The following is a 15,797-nucleotide window of genomic DNA, read 5'->3' as shown; positions in this document are numbered from 1 at the left end:
TTTGGAAAGAGAATAAACAAAATCAAAGTTCACCTGATCGTTGATATAAACAGAGGCTCTTTCCCCTCCAGCCTGTAGTAAGAGGGAAAACTGAGTTGCAGCCAGGAAAAGGTAAGTAGTTCACACATTTTATAGAAAACAAATGCTCTTCGTGTTTAAAGTATATGTTGAAATGTTTTTCCAGAACATGAGTAGAGTTTTAATAACATGTTAGCTTTTCATTTAAAATCCAGCTCTACAATAAAACAATTGCTTTGAGATGGTGGGGGAAAAAAACATGTTTTTTAGTATTTATCCATGCCGTAAAGTGTCACAAAGGAAATCAAATCAAATCATCTTAAAGAGTTTGAGTTTAGCTTTTCTGTTTATTATATATTGTGTGAAATTTTGTCAGATCTGACACATGAAGAAAACAAATTAATCACTTTAATCAAGATGGCTGTCTATATGGAAAACTGATATATTTTTATGGAGCAAACCAAGACTTGTATATTAATCTAGAACCTGTAGAACCAACTTAGTAGGTTTTGAGATTTCACCAGGTCTATGTGCAACAACACATATTGTGTAAGCAAAACAAATAGCACTTTTGACCCTTTGTTTCAGTTCACGATGCATGCACCCCTGGCTCTCTGGATCTTATCAGCAGTGGTCTGTGTAGGAAGAAGCCATCATCACATAGGGCACGGCGAGGAGGCCCAAGGCCCCGCTGGAGATGGCAGTGACAACAAAATGTCGCTGGTGACCTCGGCAAACAAAGAGTTTGCATTCCGTCTGTACACGAAGTTGGCGGATCATGCATCCTCCAATGGCACAAACATCTTCTTCTCTCCAGTTAGCATCTCCACTGCCTTGGCTGCTCTGATGGTGGGGGCCCGGGGGGAGACTCACCAGCAGCTTTTCAGAGGGATGGGCTTCAACAGCTCCCAGCTGGCTCAGACAGATGTAGACCAGGCCTTTCGTACACTCCTTGCAAACAAAGCATCTCATGAGGACCTCAGCCAAGGCACCGCTGTGTTCGTAGACAACCGCTTCAATGCAAACCCTGAGTTCCTGGATGTCCTGAAGCAGTCCTATTCTGCCGAGGGCTTCAATGTTGACTTTGCCAACACCACAGAGAGCGCCGATACCATCAATCAGTATGTATCGGGTAAGACTAATGGGAAGATAGACAAGCTGGTAGAAAGCCTGGATCCAAGAACAGTCATGTATCTCCTCAGCTACATCTACTACAAAGGTAAATGGTCTCATGCTGGGAGATCTCTCTCCTCTTTCACTGTGAAGTCATTTTTTTTTTTTTTAGGTGACATGATTGTCTTCACTCGAACAGGTAAATGGGAAACTCCGTTTAATCCTCGGTACACCTTTATGGACAGGTTCAGAGTGGACGAAAGCAATGAGGTTCAAAGTCATACATCCAAACAGGCGAAGCAGATATGAGACATCTTGTATTTATTTTCCAACCAACTAACTGTCCAACTTTCATTCTCCAGGTTCAAGTCCAGATGATGACAAAGAAAGAAGATGTTAAAATCTATGATGACCAGGCCATAAACACAAAAGTCCTCCACCTGCCTTTCAACAACTCATACTCCATGCTGCTGCTCTTACCTGACAATATGGCAGTGCTGGAGCGCAATATCTCCCCCGCACATGTTACTAAATGGTTGAAGTGGATGAAGTCAGGGTAAAGAAATTCTACATTAAGTACCAATTAATGTTTTTTTCCAAGTCATAATTGATGAGTGCTTAAAATTGTGTGTGTGTGTTTTTTTTAGGACGTACAGGATCTTTGTTCCCAAGTTTTCCATCAAGACCTCCTACAAGCTGAATGATGTGCTGACTGGAATGGGAATGGCAGACATGTTTGGGGATCGTGCAAATCTGAGCGGCATTGCAGACTGCCTGTTTGTCTCTAAGGTAAAAAGGCTGCAAATGAGGGGAAAAATGTCTTTGCTCATGTTCTGTTGACATGTTTGACCCGCTCTGCTTTGATTGTGCTGTAAAGGTGGTGCACCAAGCCACACTGGATGTCGATGAGGCCGGAGCCACTGCAGCAGCAGCCACCGGTATCAAATTCCGGCCACTTTCCTACATCAAGTACCCAGAGTTGCGGTTCAACCGTCCTTTCATGGTGATCATCACTGAGCGAGTTCCAGAAAACATTCTCTTCATTGGCAAGATTGTCAACCCAAACCTCTGAGGGAAGAGATCCCATCTTTGTTAGTACAGACTAATACAAAGAAAATACTTTGTGTGGTGTATTGTTCTCACTGCATACACACATGAGATGCATTAACATTTGTATTTACTGCTCCTGAATAAAGAAATGTCCTAAAATAAATGCAACACAAAGCCAAACTGTCTGCATGACATCTGATTGAATTAAAAAGGATTTGATAAATAGTGATCACTGGGAAATTTACAACAGAAAAACTCAACAGTGTACGTTTACCTGGACTTGCAAGGCACACCCTTTTATTGGCAAATTTATTTAGCAATTGTTTTAGTGTAGGTTATGTAAAAGGACCGGCTTTTTGGTCCAGTTCCCTTTCCCCTTGCTTTCTGATGAAGACTCCCTGCCTTAGCTCTCCTAATTCTCTAAAAGGTTTTATTGCTTCATGTGTTGGTTTTATTTAAAAAGGGAAAAGTAGGACTTTGTTTAAAAAATTAACAAGTGAAGTGCATGATAAAACAAAGTGCACCCTTTTCAGTAAGGTTATACCTGAGGCTGCTGGTGTGCACAAAAAAACTTGTGGTGTAATGTTTAATGTCTAATATGGCATGTACAAAAAGGACACTTGCATAGCAGTGTGCAGTAGCTAATCCATGCAAATTTCTCACCTGCCGTTAAACTTAGCAAAAGCTACAGAAACTTTGATTTACAATATAAAACCACAAAGTGCTAAAACTCACCAAAATCCAACCTTTTTGGAGCACCAAATCTGAATTTTTTTTTTCACAAGTTTGAGAGTTTATGGTTTAAAAAAATAGAATCACTTTTAGCATTCATACAATAACGTAACACACCCCATAATGATGGAAACAACCTCAGTCAGATGTAAACTGTGAATTCTTCTGTTTTTGTCACATGTAGCTGTAAATGCACATCAGTCTGTGCACTGAGGAGCATGAAAGGCATATGAATCATTGAGGGGCTCTTTTGTGCTCACTGAAAAACAAAATGTGGTCGGATGAGCAGATTAATTCCTAACAAATCAAAGGTGATTATTCCTAAAGTGGAGACTATCATACATGCCAATAAATGGCAGCGTAAAGTAGTGCATGATTGTAGAATGGCAATGTTGGCACTACTGGAGGATTTCGCTGATGGAAGAATGCATCGTCTTTCAGAGATCCTACCTATCTGGAGGGCACATGAGGATCAATTGGTTCAGATTGCCCAGGGTAGTTATTTGTTAACTGGCTCCAGCACTGCAGAGGGAAACCAGGAGGAACCACGTGTTGCCAGTGCCAAAGTCTAGTTTCAGGTTCTATCTCTGCTGCGTTCTCTGCAACCGGAGATTTTCCGAGGAAGCTGTCATCTCTTAGCCGTCCTACACCAGCCCCCTGGGACGGCCCCATAAATTGTTCAGATAAGTTCCCTAAACCAGGGTCTCACTTGGAGCAAGGAGCCAATTTTAAATATAATCAGAGCTCTGACTGCAGTCGTATTGCTTTAGTCATGCTCAGAATGCCGCTATACCATTATAATTATATTCATTAACAGGTGTCTGGAGCAAAATAAGAGCAGACTCAGTGTGCGCTGGATGGGACTGCAATGCTTTTACGTAACATCCAGGCTTGTTTTAAAGTTTTCAAGTATTCCACAAAGTGTGTGTGGGGACACATATTCTCTACATCGCAGTGATCAGCATTGAGCTATAACCGAGCTCAATGCAGCAGCTGGACAGCGCCGTTTGGGTTAAGTACACATTGTAGAACAAAATTAGTATAGCTACTAACACAAACTTTATTTTCAGCCAGTTTCTCAAATGAGTGGCTAATGTCATTCAGGAAGCTGTAGGTTTGCTTTCATTCAGAACAAATATCCCTTGAAGTGTCTGTGACTGTCTGACAGCGTCGTTGCCATGGTTATTTGGATACATGGTCGTAGCCTTCTGGGTATACTGATTTACATACATATATATGTAACAAAGTAAGTAAACTTTATTTATGTAGCACTTTTCAAAGGATAAAAACAACAAAGTGCTGCACAATAAACATAAAACACAAAATAAAAGATGAAAACCTAAAACAACAGAAATGCAACATAGCATAAAACTAGTTAAAAAACGCGGTAAAAGCCAAACAGAACAAAAGGGTCTTCAGCTGCTTCTTAAAAGAATGAACAGAGTCAACACAGCGTAAAGATAAGGGCTCCGCATGCAGCATACGGGCCACAGTTCTAAGAGACCGATCCTCCCTGGTCCTGAATTTAGTTTGTGGAAGCATTAATAGCCTTTAACTGGAGGATCTCAAACTACGACAAAGGAATATTGTTTTAAAAAGTTGGTAATATAAGATGGAGTTGGGACACTCAGGGCTCTAAAGGTAAAGACTAAAAAATCAAGATCAACTCTAAAATGTTCCAGTAGCAATATAAAGAGATTAAAACTGGGGTAATGTGCTGTGTGTATTTGTAAAAAGTGATTTTGGGGAGTGACTTTAAGGAATTCCTGTGGGGGAAAGTGCTGACAAGTTTTAGAAAGTAATACATTGAGAAGTTGCTGGCATTAAACAACTGTGGGCTTTCAGGAATAGAGAAAAAGTGGGTAGCACATTTTTTTTAAAGATAAGATACTCCCTGAGCAGTTGCCTATCAGATGCTACAAGTTTCCAATTTTATATAGCCCACACATAAGTGATTTAAATGTGAAAAGGAAGAACTGAAAAGCATATGTTCCCTTTAAGAAGAGTAATATTTTGAGAATTTATTTTTTAAAGAAATCTTATCTTATTTAACTGGAAATGTTGAACAAAAAACTTAAGCAATTAACCAAGTCAACTGTTTTTTTTTTTAAGTTTAACCACAGTGCAAACATTTCACTGACTTGTTTGCACTGATTGATTCACTTTTACCCAAGGTTTTAATTACCGAAATAAAATACTCACAGAACTGAGCAGAGGCTTGTGATCTGTGACACTAGCAGAACGTGTTCCAATTCACTTTAAGAACATGAATATAATGACAAAGAGAAGTGAGTAAAAAATAACATGTCCTTCTTGTCTAAAGTTTAAAGGAAATAAATAAAAGTAGTTTAGGGTTCAAAACTATTTCTGAAATTTCTTTAAACCAAATTCTTTTAATTTATGACTCTAATCTTACTCTAGTGATTACGTAGTTTAGCCATGCTTGCAGAATAATTCTGTTTTCAAATACATATGTTATTGGTTTCCCAATCAACTCGTGGTCATTCAATCATAACGTGACACTCTAGTGTTGATTACTTAATTTGTTCTGTAATGCTCAAAACTTGCTATCCTCTTCTTAAAAGTGCCTATTTCCTAATTAACAGTACATGAGGTCATTAATTACTTTGTCATAGGAGAACCCATCGTCTTTATTATTCAACACTCTGCTGGTTTACCTTCAAAGGAATAAAATAAAATGTTAACTTAACTGATGTAATAATTACACTGAACAATTTAATTTTAGCCACTTATGTAATTTTGTTACTTTATAGTAACTTGTTGCCATTCTCAATATTTGTTTTACTTTACTTTCAGAATTAATTGAATTGATTGGATTGTGCTAATTCTTGTGGTGGACCTTCAGTCGCTGGGTTTTCACAAATATCAGTGTGTTGCAGCTCTCTTCCACGGCCATTTGTCAACGGATGTGGAGACCGCTTCCTTTGCTCAGCCATGTTTCCTGACAGCCTGAGCGTCCTTCGTTGCTCCATGTCTGAGCAGGCATTGAATCAGTGCTCTGGAATCCATGCAGGATTCCCGCCGATGAAGATTTTGTTCTGGTTCTCTGTGTTGACAAACCTCTGGTTATACCATCCAGTGGTGTCAAAAATACACACATTTGTTACTTAAGTAGAAGTATAAATACTATTAACTTGACCTCTTTACTCAAGTAAAAGTGAAAAAGTATGTGCTCCAAAAACTACTTAAAGTATAAAAGTATAAAGTAATCTTTTAAAATGCCACTATATGAATTAAAAGCTTAATTTAAACACTGATTAGTTCTACATGTGGCCCAAGACACAACATAATCATTAACCCATTAGTCAAAGACAAAGTCACTCAAGGAGCATGTTCTCTCTCAAACTTTATTGGAATTCAATTTCAAACAGAGGTAGTATTCAAGCCTGCAGAACTGCCAGAACATAAATGTGTGAGTTCCATCAAATACCTAAGGTAAACTATACCCTTTGGTGCAAAAACATTCTATGTAGTTTGTGTGTGTGTGTGGAGGGAGGGAGGGAGGGTGGGGGAGAGAGAGAGAGAGAAAGAGAGAGAGAGAGAGAGAGAGAGAGAGAGAGAGAGAGAGAGAGAGAGAGAGAGAGAGAGAGAAAAAAAAAATTCTGCACACACAGTAGTATATGAGGTATTCATGTTCGTCCCACCCCCGTCACAGCTGACAAGTCAAGACCAAAACTAAAATGAGAATGAACTCTACATCACTATAAACAAATCCCTTAAGAGCGCTTAACAAGTTCTGAAAATGGTACAGAGTAAGAGAGTGCCACAATTTTGCATTCAAACTAAGAGTATGTTAGTCCCATCAAAAAAAAAAAAAAAAAAGCTTCAAATCTTACTGCATATAACAAGGTTTCCCCATTGTCATAACTGATGATCAAGACCCCAAGACAGCATACCCGATCAGACTACCAGAATGCTTTGTTGAGCCTCAAAAGAAGCTGATTCTCAAAGTTCTTGTGATCAATACGTGCCCTTTTTGGACGGGAGATCAGTCCCGCTACACTAAACAGTCTCTCACATGCAGCTGAAGCTGGGAGTGCAGTGTTGAGCCTCAGGGAAAGGTTGCAGACAGCTGGGAAAGTCTTAAGTGCATCCATTGTATCGCCTGGGGAGCCAATGATCTGCATTGGATGGCGCACATTACGTGAAATAAATATTTATAAATATTAAACTGAAGCCAAGAGTAACGAGTAACGTTTGTTTTAAAAAATGTAAGGAATAGAAAGTACAGATACTTGTGTGAAAATGTAATGAGTAGAAGTCAGAAGTAGGAAGAAAAATAAGTAATGGAGTAAAGCATAGATACCTAAAAAGTGTACTTAAGTACAGTAACAAAGTATTTGTACTTAGTTACTTGACACCTCTTGCACCATCACCAGACAGCTGCTTCATTAGGCATTCCTTCTTCAGTGCCATTTCAGCGTGTGCAACCCTTTTCATCAGATCCACCGTTTAGAGATTAATGAGTTGATTCTATAAGTTTTCCTATGTTCTCTTTTGTTCATTACTTCCCCTGTACCAAACTTAACCAATTTTCTGAAGTCGTTTTATAATTTTGGATGTTATCACATAAATTCACAGAGGTTTCCCAATGGCAAAATAATTAATTCACCATCTTACTCCTCACCTTGTCATTTTATTATTTTTAATAAGGATGACAATTATCACAACATATTCTTTGACAACTCTAATTCTATTCAAATTAGACCTTATTAATCACTGTTAATGCTGCAATTTCCGCTGTTGCTTACATTAAACTTTGTATTTTAATAATCAGTCCCAATGGTGAACCAACCAAAAGAGAACAAATTTAGAAGTACCTTTTGATCACAGGCCTCCTTTTCATTTTCCCTGTTTAAGTTGTTGTTAATTATCCAGATTTCCCATATTCTTTACATTTTATGGTTTATTGACTCATAGTGATTCGATAGACGTCAAATATGTTGGGGTCCTGTTTTTTCTAGGGTCGCCCATGTGCAGTCGGGAGTCTCAGCCCCCCTTCTGCTGCTCTCCTCTCCTCTCTGCTGTCTGCTCTCAGAGCTCTGCAGCTCCTGGCATTGTGTCAATCATGGAATTATTATTATTTTTTCCCCCATGTCCTGTCTAGCAATGTGGCTATAAGAATTGATGTCTTATTGCCAAATTAAGCTTGACAGCTTTTGCTTTCACAAGTGGAGCAGTCGGCTATTGACCTAGTGCTCCGCTTGATTCATGCTTGCAAGTAGCTTTATTGTAATTTACGTAATATGTAATAAATTTATGTGGACAGTGGGAAAGTGAAATAGTTAAGGAAGAACAAGGAGAGAAAGAAAAGAAAAGTGGTGAAGGAAAGAGTTTAAAAAGGGAGAGATTGACAATACAGTTTCAGTCTGCTTCGTAACCTGCAAAGAGATATGTAAAAGGAACAGCAAACAGATTTAGTACAACAAAAACAGTAAAGTAACACCACGATGTTGTCGCTGAGTTACATGTATTATTTTAAACTAATTATTAAAAAGGATGACGGGCATTCTGTATAGAAGTGAACACCAAGTACCTGGAGCCTAGCCCCCGTAGGTGTTTGAGAGTGCGTTTGTGTATGTAAAATTTATACAAGGGAAAGGTGTTCAAAAGTGGATGTGAAGAACCATAGAACTGCCTTCCTTGAGCACAGAGGATGGCCCCGGGGGACCCATAACCCCGGAGCAGAGCGCCCAGGAGGGTCCAGCCCCGAGGCCCCCCCCCCCCATCCGAGGCCGAGGAGAGACGACCCCAAGGAAAACCGACAGCCACCGCAGTGCTGAAGCCCCCAGGAGCCGCAGAGGCGAGCACGCGGGCCCCGCTGGCAGCCAGCCCCGCCGGAGCGGGACCGGCCATGGGCCCCAGAGCCCCCAGGCTCCAGGGGCGCCCCGCCCCCTGCTGGGAGCCCCGACAGAGCCCCGGAGGGCCAGGCCCCGAGAAGCAGCCACCAGGAACGAACCGGCGCCCTCCCGGAGATCCGCCCTGACCCCAAGGGCCACTAATGCACCAGCGAGCCCAAACCCCAGCCAGCAGAGGGGGCCGGAACAGGGGAGACTCAAGATGTTCTTGGGAGGGGGAGCGGACCCGACCCAAACCTGTCAAAAAAATTTATATATATATATATATATATATATATATATATATATATATATATATACACACATACATGCATACATTCACACATACATACATACAAATAAAATAAATAAATAAATAAAATATATAAATATAAATAAAGAAAGAAATAAAAAAAAAGAAAATAAGGACCACAAACACAGTCACACCTTCTCACCCTAGTGCCCCGCTCACAACACACACACAAAAAGGGACGCAGTACACACACTTGCACGTGACACTTTCATACATATTACTGACCACCAGTGGGGGGCAGGGGGAACCACCATCCACCCTAGCTGCTCGGATCCAGGACCCCATCCCGCCCCCGAACCGGACGCCCCCGGCCCGAGACCACCCGGGGAAAGGGGGGGGGGACACAATGATCCGCACGGGCAACCCAACCCGAACCCCTCCTCCCTGACTACCCAAACCCGCTCTTTCCACATCCCACCCTGGCCATCCTTTCACCCCACCCCTTTTTGGGGAGAGCAGAGGCGCCAGCCCCGGCTACCAGTCCGGGCCCCACAGCAACCACCCCCCAAACCCCAGACCCGGCGGACCGCTACCCCTCCAGGCCCCAAACTTCAAGCGGCGGCCGGAGAGCAGGGCCGCGGAAAAGACTTCAGTCCTCCCTACGCCTGCTCGGATGTTGTGTTGTTGCATGTTGTTCCTAAGTGTGTTTAAAACTGGGAGTGCCGAAGGGGGTGCCCAGCACAGACCGCCGCCCCTCCAGAAGGCAGCTGGTGCCAGCGCACCCCCCCGAGCAACTGCCCAGAACCCTCGATGTCTAAATGCGGGAGGGGATGGAGAGAGACATCCAAGGCGAGGCCCACACAAAATGAGCCCCCCCCCCCCCCCCCCAGACTTCCTAGATGTATGATGAGAATGTTTTGAATGAAAGTGTCTAAAATGCATAATGAAATTGGGGTGAGGGACATCACTGAAAAGTGGCAATCTCCAGTAACGCCCCCCTCCCCAAATTCCTACATGTATGGCAGTATGATGGAGCAGGCAGAGGGAGGACCATGGGGATGGGGAGGAAAAACTGGTAGGCCTGCGGCCTCCCAGGGAGCCAGCTCCCCTACTGACTCCATTAGGCAGCCCCGCTCCCCGGGAGCCCGCTCAGAGAAGGGGGCCCCACCAGCAGCACCACCACGGCCCAGAGGCCAGAGACAGGTGCCAGGGTCCACGAACAAACCACAGTCGGGACCAACATCCCCCCCCCAAACCACCCACCATAAATAAATAAAGGGGAGGGGGGATCCCGGCCAGCCAGCCCGCGCGAGCCACCCAGAACCCCTCCCCCCCTACCCCCGACAAGACACGCACCGGGGGAGCCCGGAACAGGAACATGACAGGGGCCCGGAGACCGATCCCTTCAAACTTATAATTCTCTGTCAAAACGTCCACCAAGCTCCTTCCTTGCTTCGTTCGATCCGGATTCCCAACCCTTCCTCCTATCCGACCTCAGCTCGAATCACTGCCTGGCCTCAAAGAACTGGTTATTTACTAGTAGAATAAGGGGGAACAGATCTGAGGTGATGAGGAATGGGCGGAGCTAAGCAGGTGTGTAATATGAGAAATTAGACCAGACAGCCGTGCCAATATCATGACAGTTATATGATATACATCTTTCGTTCATTTATATTAAGGATGGATTCAATTCTCCATGGCTGTTGTCCTGATCCACACTCCTTAACGGTTGTTGGTGGTAATGCACCATATAGTTGTTTGCCAACCGTCAATAAACACAAAGAAGAAGAATAATTCTTCATGTCAAAGTGAATTTGTTCTAAAGGCTATTTTTTAGGATTTTTTTTATGAGCCATCATTTTATTATATAATACAATTGAGCAGCTAATTAGTTCCTACTAGGTGGTAATCTAGTGTTTTCTAGAGGGCTTAACCCTCCTCTACAAACATGTTCTAAAGATAGCGAGCAAGAAATTGCAGCTGCAGCCTTGATTAACACACCTGAGTCAGGTTTTCCTCTTTAAAGAGCAGATCTCTGCAGGGAAGTAGGTGAGCGAGACTTCATGAGACAGGTTGATACTGACTTGGTCTTCAAAGTCTTTAGTTACTGTTAGTAAGTAGTGGTTTGGAGATTTGCATTGTCTGAAAAAAAAGAGAATGTAATTTATGTGTAAATGTGAGAAAACAGTTTCTATAGGGTTGAAACACAGCATTGTGAAAAGTTAAATTACCGTTCATTTAGCTGCTATCGCACTACGTGCTGCAGTGCTATTGTTGGTCTATCCTTGAATATGTATATAGCCCAGAAATCTCTCTTAAACCAAGCTTTTTCTTCTTGTTCCCCCCCAACTAGAATAGTCACTTTGTGTGTGTGTGTGTGTGTGTGTTTTGTTTTTTCTTTTTTTTTTTAAACCTGATTTAAAGGAAATTTTTACAGTTCACCTCAGTGAAAATACACACTTGTAACCCTTTTTCTTAGGTCACCATGTTGGCCCCACCTGTGGTTCTTTTGATATTCTCAACAGTGATCTGTGCAGAGCGAAGCCAACAACAGTCAGATCATGCTGAGGAAGACCAAGATCCCCTCGCAGATGGCGACGGCGACGATAGAATCTCCTCGGTGATCTGGGCGAACAAAGAGTTTGCCTTCCGCCTGTACAGGAATTTGGCAGGTCATGCTGCCTCTAAAGGGGAGAACATCATGTTCTCTCCAGTTAGTGTTTCTGCTGCCTTGGCTGCTCTCTCTGTGGGGGTGTGGGGGGAAACCTACCAGCAGCTTTTCACTGGTCTGGGTTTCAACAGCTCCCAGCTGGCTCAGATTGATGTAGACCAGGCCTTTCGCACGTTCATTGGAAAACTGGGAAACCCAATTTGACCCAAAGCAGACCGAGCCAGACGTGTTCAGAATGGATGAAATCAATGTGGTTCAAATCCTCCTTCCCTGTAGGGCAGCTCAATGATGCATCATTTCTGTTTAGTGTCCAGTTCACCAATTAAAGCTCTCCTTCATCAGGTTCCAGTCCAGATGATGAGAATGGAAGAAGATGTGGACACTTATTACGACCAGCCCATTGCCACATCTGTCCTCCACCTTCCCTTCAACAACTCCTACTCCATGTTGCTGTTGTTGCCTGATCACATGGACACACTGGAGAACGACATCAGTCCTGCTCACTGAATGGCTGGAATGTATGAAAGCAAGGTTAGGGGAATCTACACTTATCTGTTCTTTTCAGATCAGTGCTTAAAAAAACATTTTTATTTCCTATTTTCCAAAAAAAGGAAGTACAAGGATCTTTGTTCCCAAGTTTTCCATCAAGACCTCCTACAAGCTGAATGACGTGCTGACTGAAATGGGAATGGCAGACATGTTTGGGAATCGAGCTGATCTCAGCGGCACTGCAGACGGACAGAAACTGCTTGTGTCTGAGGTAAAGAGTGGGAGAGGAAGAGAACATTTTCCTTTTTGTTGGGATGAACAGTTTTTCACTCTCTGCTTTCATTGTGCTGTAAAGGTTGTACACCAAGCGACCCTGGACGTTGACGAGGCCGGAGCCACTGCTGCAGCTGCTACTGGTGTCGGTATCATGGTCTACTTCCTCTCCCAAACCCCAGAGCTGAAGTTCAACCGTCCTTTCATGGTGATGATCATCAAGTGCCAGACAAACATTTTCTTCATGGGCAAGATCGTCAACCCGAACCTCTGAGGGAGAAATCGCAACTTTGTGATTGCACATTTAAAAAAAAATGAATTTGGGACATCTTGCTATTACCATTGTTTATTGGGATCACTTTTTTCTTGTCATTTTTAGAGAATTACAGGACTGAAAGCAAGTGTTAAAGTTAACTGGTTGTCACTTTGGAGTTCTGAAAATGTTAAGCCTTACTTAAAAACCTAAAGTGATGGCAACATGCAAAGTGAACTTAAGATTTTTAACAGACTATTCAATGCTACATGGTATTAATGGACACCTAATGATGTGTATTTGAAATATTTGCTTTTAAAAGAAAAATTAGAATGCCTTTTCTTCAATAGAAAATGGTGGAAGCTGGGGCAGCATGATGTTGGGGAAACGTGCAATACTAGTGAATAGTTTGTTAACAATAGGACTTGTGCAAAATAATTTTTAAACTGGAAATATTCTGAATTTGTGTCATAGCAAACCGACCCAAGACGATGAGTACTTTATCCCTCAGTCACCTCTTAACTGTCTCAAAGTTTTTATTTTGGCCTGAAACATTTTTTAGATGTAGACTTAGATCTACAATGCATATTTAAGTACTTCTTAATACTTATGTCAATCTAAGCTGTTGTGGGATATGGATGCTGCTTAGTGTGATATAGAGAGAACTCTGCAATGTATTGTGCAGACCTAGCTATAAAACGCCAGCCAAGCAGCCAAAAATGTTCTGTTGTATTTGCAAGTTAGATAGAAACGCTGCTGTGGTTGAAACTTCCTGAGTTATAATACAAAAGCAAATGTTCCAAAGGCATGCAGTGTTCAAAATATTTATAGAAGGAAATCATATGAAAAATGTAAGATTTCATTGGTAGGCTTTTAAACTTGGCTGAATCTGGAGAGATTGTTATCATGACCATTTTGGCAGTCTGTGCATAAGTGTCTTTATTAGTTTCAGCAAATTTAGTAAACTGTATTCTTTTTGCATCCATGGGATTTTTTTCTTAAACTACTCCACTCCTTTATGCTCAGTCTCTTATAGTTATTTATGTTCCCACTTATGGGCATTTGTAACCTTGAAGTCTTAGTTGGATCTGGGCAAATGTGTAAATTCTTAACTAATTTGAATAATTATTTATTGTCTGATACATTTTAATAGACTTGGCGAATTGCAAATGGTGAAGTAATTTTTTTTCTCAAAAGTGTAAATTCTTAACTAATTTGAATTGCTGCAATACAGACGTAGTTTGACTTAAAATAATTCAGCCTTCAGCTTAGCAAAATGTACAAATGCAGGCATCTGCAATAAAACACCAATTTAAAAAGCTCAATGCTACTAATAATAGACACGGTTTTGTGATGAAATGCTGCAAATGTAATTCAAAACCAGCTGCCAGATTCTGTGGGGGTTCCCGAGGAATCTAAGGACACTTAACATGGACAAAGGCCTTCAGTTTATTGTTTTGTTCAACCATTTTTTTTTTAAATGTAACATGTTTAAACAGAGTTCCAGTCAGGAAACCATGGTGAAAAAGGTTTTTGGACCTTCTGAAATTTAGCCCTCTGTCCATGTTCACACCATGTCTTGTGTTCATGAGATATGGATTATGACCAGTGGAATGAACTCCAGAAACTATGAATGTTTTTTATTGATGGCTCTTCAAGGCTCTTAAAATCAATACCAAAGTGAACAGGCACCCAATATAAATCTGCTGAAACTGGGATGATGAGGTCATGCCTTCTGGTACCTGCTAAAAGACGTCAAACATTAGTTCAGCACTGACTGCCGGTGAAAATTTCCCAGCCTTAATTAAAAGGAGTTGCAGTTGTCTAATTGCTCGAGTGGCCCTCAGCGGCTGGATTAAGCAGGAGGCTTGAGGCAGAGACAAGGTACAGACCAAGCAGGAGTTTATTCACCATCATTTAACAGGTACACAAACAGGAAAAAAAGGTTTCAGCAGCAACTCCCAAGGATCTTCACTGGCAGCCTTTTGTGATCTACCACAACCCCGGGTTAAAAGACCTGCAATGAAACGGGGAAAACAAAGAACATATGTGAGCTAACAAACATCTACACACCGACTAAACATCCAATACTTTATTTAACAAATTTTATCTGACACTTAGAAATATCTAAAAACCCATCTTAATTCCCAATTTAAATCCATATTATTAAACCTTAAAGTGCACTGTTTAAGTCCCCCTTCTCAGTCAATAAGTGGACCCTTCCAGAACCTTTAAAAAGGTGCTCAGGCCCCCCAGGGAATCATCTTGGGACAACTTGACATCATCTTCTTCATCCGTCCCAGTTTGGAAGCCTTTTTCACTGACTGCTGGAGAGGAGGTGGCTGACCACTAAAGGAGTGAGAAGAATATATTGAATTTTAAAGGCAGTTTCATTTTTGGTATATTGTAGATTGTGAAAGAGTTGGCTAGTAGTAATGACTGGGTTTCAGAGGATGAATATATATGGATGTAGTGATAGTGGAGAATAAAAGAGGAGGACGAAAGTAAAAGTTTAATAATGGAACAGCGTATAGGAGACAGGCTTTTGACGATGAGGAAGAAAGAACTGAAGTAAGAAATTAATGTTGGAAGATTTCAAAGTCATTCTTAAATTTAATGAGGAGCCAGAAATGGTTGGAATACATCCTATTAAAGTTTATCAACTGGATTAAAGAAAGAGCTTGGAGATGTAGCATTAGCCAAAGTTTTGTGATGGAAGTTTGCTTATTTGAAAAAAGTGATTTTGGGGAGTGACTTTAGGGATTCTTGTGTGGGAAAGTGCTGTTGAGTTTTAGAAAGTAATAAAATGAGAAGTTGCTGGCATTAAACAACTATGGGCTTTCAGGAATAGAGAAAAAGTGGGTAGCACTTTTATTTATTTTTTAAAGATAAATACTCCCTGAGCAGTTGCCTTTCAGATGCTACAAGTGTCCAAGATATAGCCACACAAGGGCAAACCAAAGGTGTGGTAGATTTGAAGGTGAACATCTTTATGGTTAATGTGGAAGTAATCCTGTAAAATGTTATAACTGTGGAGGAAGTCACTCTGCAGAAAATATATTTAGACTTGTACAACAAGGCAGGCTA

The 15,797-nt window shown here is 41.5% G+C and overlaps 1 protein-coding gene across 1 annotated transcript in view; it reads left to right on the top strand.

Moving 5' to 3' along the window:
• Positions 1 to 15,797, top strand: part of LOC118564989 (serine protease inhibitor A3K-like) — a 30,840-nt gene that overhangs the window by 9,946 nt on the left and 5,097 nt on the right. The window contains exon 3 of the mRNA XM_036144502.1: positions 12,540 to 12,665. Within this exon, the coding sequence (XP_036000395.1) occupies positions 12,540 to 12,665 (126 nt within the window). The remainder of the gene's footprint in view (positions 1 to 12,539; positions 12,666 to 15,797) is intronic.

The sequence above is a fragment of the Fundulus heteroclitus genome, chromosome 12 (genome assembly GCF_011125445.2).
Source record: "Fundulus heteroclitus isolate FHET01 chromosome 12, MU-UCD_Fhet_4.1, whole genome shotgun sequence".
NCBI classification, from domain to species: domain Eukaryota; kingdom Metazoa; phylum Chordata; class Actinopteri; order Cyprinodontiformes; family Fundulidae; genus Fundulus; species Fundulus heteroclitus.
This window is presented reverse-complemented; position numbering and strand designations above follow the sequence as displayed.